Genomic DNA, 12,046 nt, shown 5'->3' with positions numbered 1-12,046 from the left:
TCACTGTTTCTTTCTTTTTTTTCACTTCCCGCTCCTCATACATGCTCTTTAAGTTCGTCCTCATCTCCTAATGCGTGGTTTGTAATTTTTTTTTTTTTTTTTTTTTTGCTCTCCTTTAATTCTACTGCATTTTCTACTTAACTTTAAATCCTTTTTATTCCTTTCACATTCACCGTCGTTCTGAATTTCCATTAATCAAAGGATAAGTGTTCGTTGTTGTTTTCAATTTCCTATTAATTCTACATGGATCTTCCTTTTATGATAAGGATATTTTCTATCTTATTTACTTATGGACACTAAGAAACCCTGGCTTTTGCTTCACTAACTAACTAACAAGAACAACTGTGAGAAAGTATCCTCAAATACTGCATTATTATTGTTGAATTGTTTGGAGTCCGTAATACACATGGACAACGTGGTCTCTCTCTCTCTCTCTCTCTCTCTCTCTCTCTCTCTCTCTCTCTCTCTCTCTCTCTCTCTCTCTGGAAGGACAAAATAATAATAATAATAATAATAATAATAATAATAATAATAATAATAATAATAATAATAATAATAATAATAATAATAATAATAATAATAATAATAATAATAATAATAATAATAATAATAATAATAATAATAATATTTCGTCCACATGAACCTGCACGTATACGTTCACACTTCGAGTCTGAAAAAGGAGACGTGTTTTTTTTTTTTTTTTTTTTATGAGAGCTAACCAGTGACGGGAAACTGGAGAAAATAAGCGCAGGTAACATGGAAAAACGGGAACAATCTCACATTAAGAATAGAACCTGACAAGAGGACGAGGGGGAAAAAAAAACTTGACCTAATTGCGTTTTCTTTTATCTCTCATTATTGCTCTTTTGTTGTTATCATTTTATTATTGTCACCAGGATCATCACCAATATCATCGATCGCGTCTGTTGATATCTTCCTTACTCGAAACTTATGTACGCCTTTAATCTCCATGTTTAGGCGCTGGTGATCTGCCCAAGCATGCCGAGAAGATAGGTTATCTAAACGACATGCGGATAGATCATAAGAACTTTACGGCAGACCTGAGAGCCTCCACGCCTGCCCTCTTAAGACATCGCCCATTCAGCCTGCCACGTCTTTCCGCTCCCCTGGACAATTTTCCCTCCTATAAACATTGATAATAATAAGATGAACAACAATAAAAGATAATAATAGGAGCTTGATAGATAGATAGATAGATAGATAGATAGAGAGAGAGAGAGAGAGAGAGAGAGAGAGAGAGAGAGAGAGAGAGAGAGAGAGAGAGAGAGAGAGAGAGAGAGAGAGAGAGAGAGAGAGAGAGAGAGAGAGAGAGAGAGAGAGAGAGAGAGAGAGAGAGAGAGAGAGAGAATGAAAGCCAGGAGCCAGCATTAAAGCGTAAGGTAAGTCAAATCAACGCTACAAAACACTTCAGTCTACAATCATGCAGGTGGAAAAGCCATGCTATACTAAGAATGGAAAGCAAACAATAGCTGTGGTGTCATCTTTCTTCTCTCCATGGGCACCAGAGAACAAAGCAAGGCGATTAAGAGAGAGTGGACGATGGATGAAAACAGTTGCTCTCTAGTCTTATTTCTGATGTGTTTTGGTATTTCAATATAACAGTGCGCATTTCAATAGACAGCCTGGTTTAGAAGACAAGCATATAAAAAAAGAGGGGAAGCTACGTGAAACCGTCAGTCTTACACGCTGCAGTCCTTGTATGATAATAATTACCTGCCTGTTTCCACCCATCACTTTTCATCTATCGATATATCTAATTCATTTCTGAAGCTTCCTTAACTTGATTTCTGAGCATATTCTGTTCATCTACCACTCTATTTGAGAACTAAAATCTTAATCTACCTGTTTCCACCTATCCTTCTCATTCATCAATATATCTAATTAATTTTTCTAAAGCTTCCTAATGACTAACTTGATTTCTGAGTATATTTTGTTTATTTACCACTCTTTTTGAGGACTAAAATTTTCCTAACTCATATCATTAACCTGTTTCCACTTACCCTTCTCATTCATCAATATATCTAGTTCCTTTTTTAAGCTTCTTAATGACTAACTTGATCAGTGAGTATATTTTGTTCATCTTTCCAACTCATTTCTAAATCTAACTTCATCAGATTTTAAGTCATTATTTCTTGTATCCTGATTACAGACACCGGGAATTTCTGATACTGATAAAAGGTTGCCGATGTTTGGGTAATGTGTCTGGCAGGAAGGAATCACTCAGGTAGATGACTAAGAGGATGCGCGGGTTGAAGGGATATCCCAGGTAGTGAAATAGAGCCGTGACCTGCATGGTGAGTGAGTGCGGGGGCGTGACGTGCCGCGGTGCCATAAGTGGATGAGGCACATACAGAAAGAAGGTTGTTTGTTGGCAATGAGAGTCACCTCGTAAAAAGAAGTGGTTGTGGTGGTATTCGCATTCTTACTATTATCATTATAGTTGTTGCTGTTGTTGTAGTTATAGTAGTAGAACGCATTACCTTTACTACCACTACTACTACCACTACTACTACTACTACTACTACTACTACTACTACTACTACTACTACTACTACTACTACTACTACTACTACTACTACTACTACTACGAATAACAAGCAAAAATGGAGCACACAAACCACAACAACATAAACGGGCCAAGCAATGAAAGTTCAGTGTCGCACGTGGGAAGAGTGCTGGTCAAGGTTATGGCGGCGTCAAGGGCGGGGTGGATGTTAGGCGCCTGTTGGAACCTATGAAGGGTAGATGGGATGTGTGGGCAGCATTTGGTGGTTAAGATGAGAAGAGGAGGAGGAGTCTGGAAGGGAGCCAGCATCTTGGGAAGGAAATCTCACCTCGCGACGCTTGTATATAAGACGGGCAGAGGTAGACGATCAGTATCACACACCGCTGTTCCTCTAAACATGAAGCTTGTGAGTAGTTCGTCTGAGTTGTAGTGTATTAATTTCAGAACTGCTTATTTTTTGTTGTAGAATTCCGGTTATGTTGACAATAGTTTGCCAAGGGAATGTTAAGAACCTTATGCTTAGAACATGTCCTTATCTCCTTATTCATGTTAATACTGTTCCTCATTCTTTAATGTGTTGCTTACAATGACCAATGCACGGTTTATCCAGTCTTACTATAACATGGTGTGTTTTATCGTCACCATTAATGACTAAATATAAAAATAATTTCATATATACTTTGGTAATGGATAGGAACTGATTCAGATCTAATGCTACCCTTTATTATCCCTATTGTCCATCGCAGACTGTCGTTGTAGTTGTGCTGGTGTCGGTGGCGGCCGTTCTCGCCAGCCCGGATAAAGGAAAGCAAGAAGCTCGTCACTTGAGCAGTAGCTTCGGTTATTCTGGAGGATTTGGTCAACTGGGGCAAGGATTACACCATGGCCAAGGTTCCCTCGGGTCAGGGGCATATGGATCGTACGGCCACGGGTACGGCTATGGCCAAGGCTATGCAGGACAGGGATTGTATGGCCAAAGTTATGTAGGACAGGGATCCTATGGCCAAGGTCACACGGGGCAAGGACTGTATGGTAATGGGTTCCCTGGATTCGGATCGTATAGCCACACTTACGCAGGGTTCGGGAAGCCAGGATATGGTACTGGCAACACAGGATATGGCGTCTCCAGTATTGGCAATACAGGATATGGCGTCTCCAGTATTGGCAACACAGGATATGGCGTCTCCAGTATTGGCAACACAGGTTATGGAGCCTCCAGTCACCTTGGCAACACAGGATATGGCGTCTCCAGTCACCTTGGCCTGACCAGCAGTGGGGCTGGACATGGAATATACCAGAATCTTTACGGATCAGGCCTCAACTTTGGCTCCAGCTATGGCTCCAGCTTCTCTCACGGCTCCAGGCCTCATGGAAGCAGCTATTACGGGAGTAACAGCTACAAACCTCACGGCTCAACCAGTAATTACTACGGTCGCTGAGTGTTGTAGTGGCCGTTATCCTCTATGAACTTCAATCTCATCATCGACAATAATTCATCGTATACGGAAAATGTTAGATATATATATACATTCACCTATTTATTAAATATTTAAGTAAGAAAAACTTGTGTTTGTGTTGTTTCTTTCCTTCCTGTGGTGTAGATGGCCATGAAGGTTTACGTAGAAATCATTTTTTTTTTTTTTTTTTTTACGGTAAGGGCTATAGCACCTGTAGGCACACTTGAAGAGTGTATGGGAAGCGCTGCTCAGCTTCCGCCCATTAGTGGCGCAGGCAATTTTATTTATAGTGGTACCCATATTAGCGCCCATATCACCACCCAAGCTCATCCTGAGTGTAACCACCTAGAACCTGGGTATCATGGTGACATGTAGGTAACTTTAAACCACTCGACAAATGGCAAAGTGTTTTAAGGCTGTACGTGGTAGGATTCGAACCTACGCGTGGACGTCTGCCCGATCCCACGCTCACCACCTTATCCACTACGCCACCGCCTCCCTCATAATAGAGTTCTTGTCCCAAATTTCCAGCTGTTTGTTGCATCAATATAAGCTTCCTCAGGTGTCAAGGCGTACAACCAGGTGTGAAGAATATAATGAAATAAGGTCAAACAAAGACAAAGTTCAATGTGTGTGTGTGTGTGTGTGTGTGTGTGTGTGTGTGTGTGTGTGTGTGTGTGTGTGTGTGTGTGTGTGTGTGTGTGTGTGTGTGTGTGTGTGTGTGTGTGTGTGTGTGTTTCCCGTATCTTTATTTTAAGTGAGAATCAAGCTAATGTCGTTTCTTTCTCTCTCTCTCTCTCTCTCTCTCTCTCTCTCTCTCTCTCTCTCTCTCTCTCTCTCTCTCTCTCTCTCTCTCTCTCTCTCTCTCTCTCTCTCTCTCTCTCTCTCTCTCTCTTTCTCTCACGTACGCGTGGTTTTGTATAACCGTGTGCGTGTGTGCGAGTGCAATGATATAATAAGAAGGAGGCAATAATAGAATAAGCGAATGGCAGTCAGCTTACTTTTTCTTTCGTGGAGAAGGGTTCTTTCCGCTCAGTCAGTGTGCCTCACCATCGCCTGTTGCTGACCGTAAACGTCCACATTCAACCTCAATTAAGTTGTTATAATTAAGACGACTAATTTTACTTCAGTTCTTCATTCCTCGTCCCTCACATAATTCCTCCTTTGGAAAGAGAGTTGGTCATGAGGTAGAGTGAGTTGCTCTGCTAGAGGAGGTCTGAGACTGAAGGCACACTTACCCAGTTCATGTTTAGGTCAAGACAAGGTGGATTCAGTACTAAGTGTTTCTGATAAAAAGAGGAAAAAAAAAAGGAAAATAAACAATCGCACCTTGCTTCCATACCATACTACACAAAAAAGAACCCTAATAATCGTACTGAGATTTTAATTTCCTTACAATCGTATCATATCGTAATTTCGTACCATAAAGTACCGTAATGTATTGCTTTGGTTCTTGATGAGACAGTTGCTGTTTGCATATGGCACACCAAATTATCTTATATGTTTTCAATGCTTCCTGCTGTGAAAGTGAAGCTACTGTGGGCCTTTAACCCGTCACCTTTCCTAACATCGCTCAAACAGACCCATTCTTGTCATTGCACAACTCTGAATGGTTTCCCTTCTAGTCTTGATTACAAATTTTCATTCCCCTAAAATTCCTAGTTTGTTAGTATGACCGCAAATCTTCCAGGCCATCTCTGCTTATTATTCATGCACTTTTGTTTAGAATTTCTGGAAAATCTCCATCTTATACATATTCATTTTGATGCTAAATTAATCCATACGCTTCTTACCCACCCCCACACACACCATCTACTCACGCACCCACCCACACACCCACCTACCCACCCACACACACACACACACACACACACACACACACACACACACACACACACACACACACACACTTATTTCCAGTATGTGCTAGTAGAAAGAAATGGAAAGGATGCAGGTTAACGAAACGCAACACCACATACTAGACAATTAGGTCACTGGGCCATCACCATGTCAGTGACATGTACTACTACTGTGAAGGCCAATCATTGTTAATTCAAGATTACAATATTTGGTTTTGAATTTGGCACATTGCTTTTTATTTTCCTTTTTTTTCCTCTTGTACTCGTTTGGGATGATCTGGAGCGGGTAAGACAAGTTTTTTTTTTGCGTGACGAATGAAATCAAGTTTGTGACATCATTTCCAGTGAAGGTATATAAACCCGACCTCCTCATGCACTGCCAGTCCTAGAAACACTCCCACATCTAAAAATGAAGCTCGTAAGCAAACTAACATTCAAGCAAAAATATTACTATTTTGTAGTTGCGTGTAAAGAATATTCCTGTTTTCTTTGAAAGTTTTTTTTTCTAGTTGCCATTTATGTTGATGTGGTGTGCCGATAGTCAAAACACAATATATAACACTTTGTTTACCACGAAAACTTAAATAATTATACTGTAGGTGTACATTAGGAGCAAGTTATTAACTTACTAATATCATAACCTACAGGTTTCTAGATGTATCTGTTACATTCACCGCCAATGGACACTGCTTGCCATGAACATTCACTCTACGTTCACTTAGTTATCACATTCATACCCGTGGCAGCCGTGTGTTGCCTAAGATATGATCAGCATAACTTGAGTTTTATATGATAAGGTAATGACATAACGGTATCTTAATATTTCACACCTAATTAATAAACTTCTTTCTTTTTAGACTTCCCTCTTACTCGTGCTTGTGGCGGTGGCAACTGCGGCAGCCAGTTCCATCTATGGCTATGGTTCCCATAATACTGGTTATGGTTCTGACTATGGTAACGTGGGTTATAGTTATGGTTACGGTCGGCCCCAGATCAGCAGCATCGTCAGGCTCCATCCTGCACGCATCCACGTGTCTCCCTTCCACATCACACGTGGCAACCTGGCGCCTTCCTATGTCCACAATGTGCGTCTCGTGCGCCCCGCGGCAGTCGTGGTGAACCATGGTTACGGTTACGGTCAAGGTTACGGTTATGGAGGTAATGCAGGCTACGGCTACTAAAGCTGCTCAATAAAAGCTTTGTCAACTAAAAGACTTATAAAAATCCTCAATAAGATCCTTCATTACGAATATCATTTGACACATTGTTCTATACGAGTATTTATGTATCACTGATGAATAAAGAAAAAATATTTTATTAATGTTCGATATTTTTTACCTTTAGCATAAGGATCATTCACAAAAGTGGGAAGGAAAATGGCATTTGGAAGCATAGCTGGGAGGAGAAAAGTAGATGTCATTGATATTTTCTCGATTTTTTTTTCTTTAACGTCCAGTTTTTCCTATTCTACTGGGACTAGGGCGGTGCCTCCTTACAAAGGGCTTGGTTTTGGTATTCTGGAACTGTTACCCCAAGTAGATGCCTCTCCAATCTTCGCACCGTGGCCAGGATTGGAACTCATGTGCTTGAGGATCCCTTGCCTCACAAAACGCGAGCTGCCCCACTGTATTTTCTAAAACAATACTTTTAAATAATTGATAAAAAAAACATTCTTAAACGGGGCATTATGAAAGATACTTTTGGTTTATTTTTCTTATGCAGGAGGGGCAACTGGCCAAGAGCAACAAAAAAATGAAAAAAAAAGGCCCACTGGGTTGCAAGTTCCCTTAAAGGTCATACGTTATCCAAAATTCAGGGACAAATGTCTCGGAACCTCCCTCTTAAAAGAAGTCAAGTCGTAAGAAGATGGAAATACAGAAGCAGGTGGGAGTTCCAGAGTTTACCAGAAAAAGATATGAATGATTGAGAATACTGGTTAACTCTTGCATTACAGAGTTGGACAGAATAGGGATGAGAGGAAGAAGAAAGCGTTGTGCAGCGAGGCCGCAGAAGGAGGGGAGGCATGCAGTTAGCAAGATCAGTAGAGCAATTAGCATGAAAATAGCGATAAAAGATAGAAAGAGATGCAACATTCCCGCGCAGTGTGTACGCATGAAAAGATGACTATTCTAACAGCAATCTCGACAGTTTAGGACCAAGCTGCACTATTTTTCTGTAAACGGTACACAATGCTGTCAGTGTACTGCACCACAGTGACGGAAGGTCAGGACTCCACACCAGTACTTCAGGGGAAAAGCGTAAATCAAAGAATGTGTGCGTTAGGGGGATGGCGGAGAGAGAGAGAGAGAGAGAGAGAGAGAGAGAGAGAGAGAGAGAGAGAGAGAGAGAGAGAGAGAGAGAGAGAGAGAGAGAGAGAGAGAGAGAGAGAGAGAGAGAGAGAAGAGAGAGAGAGAGAGAGAGAGAGAGAGAGAGAGAGAGAGAGAATAAATAAATATGAAAAATATATATATATATATATATATATATATATATATATATATATATATATATATATATATATATATATATATATATTCAGTACTAGAGAGCCAAACCATCTTGACAGTGAAGTGAAGTAGTGATGACAGCACAACACAACACCTGCGATGAGCTACGTGCACACGGCGAGGTGGGAGATCCAAAGTTTACTTCTTGATAAGTTTGTCTAGATTCAAAATGTAACAGTAATTTAAATAAATGTAATATTTATTTTGTGATCGTGACGACTGATCAATACCAACAGAATTAAAAAAGAAAAACATTAAAGGAATAGACACTGGAAAATATTCAATAACGTGTTTCAAAGCTATGATTTTTTCAGTGATTTCGTGTTGTTTGGTTACAATAATTTCTTGTAAGGGAAATACTCTCTCCGCTGGACATCCGGAGAACTTCATCGATTCGTTAGAAGTTCATAATTACAAAGAGCTGCGCATCAATACAAGTCGAGCGCTGCAATACTAGATCAGATATCAATTTGAAATCAAAGGTTCTTGAGAGTAATAATGAAAGGGCATTTCTAATAAACAAAAAAAAAAAAAAAAAAAAAAAAAAACTGAGTCAGACTTGCACAAAGAAAGATTGATTTGCTAAACTTTTAAGATACATCATGACTGGGCCACTGTTTCATCTGAAGGAATGGTTAGAAGACAACGACCACACCACAGCTGTTCTTGGTTCCCACTTGATCAAAGGATTTTGTTTGGCGACATTGTTTTCACTAAACAATGTGGTGAATGAAACCAATAAAGGAGACACCACCACAACCATCACCCAAGCTCAACACTCTTCACAGATAGAAGGATATAGAGCGTCGAAACTTTAAAAAAGCCACAGAACATTTTTCAACAATAGCTTTTCTGGAAGATAAAGAAACACACAGAAAATGTGCACAAGCGATAAAATCATTGTAAAAAAAACTACAAGAATCGCTGGCACACTGAAGAATACAATGGGCTGAGGACTCGATCAGTATCTCAAAACCAGTGTGTTGCGGATCTCCAATCACTAAAGATCTTGTGCATCATTTTGGTGTCAAGGCATCCCAGATTTACTCATTTTCCCTTTCTCCAAAACCTTATTATTTTTCTTTTTCTTTTTTTCTTTTCTTCTTTTTTTTCCTAACCAGGTCTGACTTGCGTAACAAGCCAGTATATAAAACTCCTCCCAAAGAGAGAGTTGCTTAGAGACACATGAACACTCAGTACGATAAAATGAATCTCGTAAGTAAGCGCATGATTCCCAAAGGCAGTTTCTGACAATACTCATCTAATTACTCATTAATAATCTTCTAATCTTTTCATTTTCATTGTCAATAGTATGGGTCCATTTAGAAAACAAAATGTGAAATGTCATACACCAATTTACAAATCTGCTTTTGAATACTAAATCCAAATTTTAGTGTTACCGAACTTTACTATAAAAGAAGACAAACAAGATTGAATTCATGACTCACTCACATTTTTATTCAGATGATGTAAAGAAGCTTCCGGTACAAGGCGAAGCGTACCGCCACGCCTTTTCTTTCTTAGAGCTGCAAAAGATTTCCAGTACATGTCTCTGCAATGCCTATACCTTCCAAACACACACACACACACACACACACACACACACACACACACACACACACACACACACAGAGAGACGCGCGCGCGAGCCGATACAAAGACCAATGTGCGTAGATAGGAAAAAAAAAAAAAAAAAAAAAAAATATATATATATATATATATATATATATATATATATATATATATATATATATATATATATATATATATATCATCCAATTCTAATTCAGCTTTCGTTGTTGCAGATTTCCCTAGTGTTGGTGATAGCGATGTGTGTAGCGGCAGTTCTGGCCAGTCCTGTCCCCGGATATCCAGTCTATAACAACTATAACCATGGTTACGGTTATCCCCACTACGCGGCTGTTTCTACTTACACCCCTACCACGATCCACATCATCCGCCAACACTTTTCCCTTCCTTACGGATCGTACAATAGCTACTGGTAGTGATGCTCTCCACAGTGTGTGACGACATCGCGATACGCCCGAACGACCTAAAGACTTTTCCCTCTTAACATTTCCTAATCAGGTTCTCACTACACCTTCCTACTCTTTATTAAGCTACCTGTGATCTATTTATCCTATATTCCAATATTTCTTTCATTTGAAATTAAATCCATAGAAAGAACTACTTTACTTCATTTGTGTTTGACCTTACATTACTCAACAATCATATATATATATATATATATATATATATATATATATATATATATATATATATATATATATATATATATATATATATATATATATATATATATATATATATATATATATGGGAAACGTTATTCTTTCTCTTTGTACGATTATACTTCCATGTTTTCCTTCAAGAAATTTGATAAGGTTCCAGGTATGAGATGCATCACAGAGGTATTTTTACTTCCTTATCTAATGACAGCAGCAGAGAAATTATCATAAGACTTTTTTTTTTTTTCAAATGATAAACTCATCTCGCAATTTTCCATCTTCTGCTGATCTGTCTCATGATTTGAAGCTGTACTGACTTTTTATTAAAGTGACAAAGCTCAATACTTGTATTTCATTTGGTGTCATTTCACGCAATAACTGGACAATCTTTGGGCTCCTCACCTTTATCTTCTGGCTAACATTTGTGTATGATCTTTTTATGGAAAAGGGAAGGAAACCAAAGTAACAAAAAACAAAAATAATAATAATAATAATAATAATAATAATAATAATAATAATAATAATAATAATAATAATAATAATAATAATAATAATAATAACAATAATAATAATAACAATAATAATAATAAAAATAATATTAATAATAATTAACAAAAAATGTCCAGTGAAAGGTGTCAATCTTTAGAATCCAAAATTCAACAAAATATGGGATGTGTCTTCAAATATTCTTGAAGTTCGAGTCATAGGTTAGAGAAAACAGAAAAGCAGCCAAAGAGTTCTAGAGTTTATCAGAAAAAAAAAAAGCTATTAAAGACTAAAACTATTGATTAACTCTTGTATCAGGAAGTGAGCAGATATGAATGCGTAAGATCCCTGTCCGGTGTTGGCCGCTCACTTAGCGAGAGATGAAAAGTTTTCCGTTTTCGGTTCAGTAAAGGAAGGATATAAGGTTATGTTCATTATAAAATTAAAAAAGGATAGTTGAGTGTCACTGAATGAAAGGGATATTGTCTGGAAGGTTGTGCGATGTTGACAGATGGAAAAGCTGTGTTTTTTGAGGCACAGGAAAGCACATATTGTTCCGTCCCAATCAGAAATTCTGAAGACATCAAAGTCTGGAATTATGTGAGTTATTTACTTCCTGCAGGCTTGGATGTCTAAGAAATAATGTTGAAAGGTGCAGTGGCGCACAATGATTACCGATAAAGTGAGTGACAGAACATAAATTGTTTTCCTTAAAGGAACCACAGTAGCAATGGAAAGATCAGAAAATAAGTTGAAATGAATCTACTACAGAGAAAAGCATTGAAACAGTAGGAGAGTTATTTACAAATTAAAGCTATGTGCCAGACTCTATCAAATGTTTTTGACACGTCTAAAATAACAGCAAACGTTTTACCACAATACCTAAAAGAGGATGTCCATGATTCAACGAGGAAAGTCAACAGATCACCAGCAGAACACACGATGGAACCCATAATGGCTA

The 12,046-nt window shown here is 38.5% G+C and overlaps 2 protein-coding genes and 1 long non-coding RNA gene across 3 annotated transcripts; all 3 read left to right on the top strand.

Moving 5' to 3' along the window:
* The first annotated feature begins 2,819 nt into the window (after nucleotides 1-2,819).
* Nucleotides 2,820-4,090, top strand: LOC123505668 (keratin-associated protein 19-2-like). The gene is made up of 2 exons (XM_045257299.1): nucleotides 2,820-2,933; nucleotides 3,274-4,090. Exons 1-2 carry the CDS (start codon nucleotides 2,925-2,927, stop codon nucleotides 3,964-3,966), a joined length of 702 nt encoding a protein of 233 aa, XP_045113234.1. The 5' UTR covers nucleotides 2,820-2,924; the 3' UTR covers nucleotides 3,967-4,090.
* A 2,134-nt stretch (nucleotides 4,091-6,224) lies between these two features.
* On the top strand, nucleotides 6,225-7,160 carry LOC123505700. The gene is made up of 2 exons (XM_045257347.1): nucleotides 6,225-6,261; nucleotides 6,701-7,160. Exons 1-2 carry the CDS (start codon nucleotides 6,253-6,255, stop codon nucleotides 7,022-7,024), a joined length of 333 nt encoding a protein of 110 aa, XP_045113282.1. The 5' UTR covers nucleotides 6,225-6,252; the 3' UTR covers nucleotides 7,025-7,160.
* Nucleotides 7,161-9,318: 2,158 nt separating this feature from the next.
* LOC123505709 lies at nucleotides 9,319-10,541 on the top strand. Its single transcript, XR_006675241.1, has 2 exons — nucleotides 9,319-9,565; nucleotides 10,156-10,541. It is a non-coding gene; the product is annotated as an uncharacterized LOC123505709 (long non-coding RNA).
* Nucleotides 10,542-12,046: the final 1,505 nt, after the last annotated feature.

The sequence above is a fragment of the Portunus trituberculatus genome, chromosome 18 (assembly GCF_017591435.1).
Source record: "Portunus trituberculatus isolate SZX2019 chromosome 18, ASM1759143v1, whole genome shotgun sequence".
In the NCBI taxonomy this organism is placed as follows: domain Eukaryota; kingdom Metazoa; phylum Arthropoda; class Malacostraca; order Decapoda; family Portunidae; genus Portunus; species Portunus trituberculatus.
The sequence above is the reverse complement of the archived record's forward strand: the minus strand, read 5'-3'. Positions and strand labels throughout refer to the sequence as shown.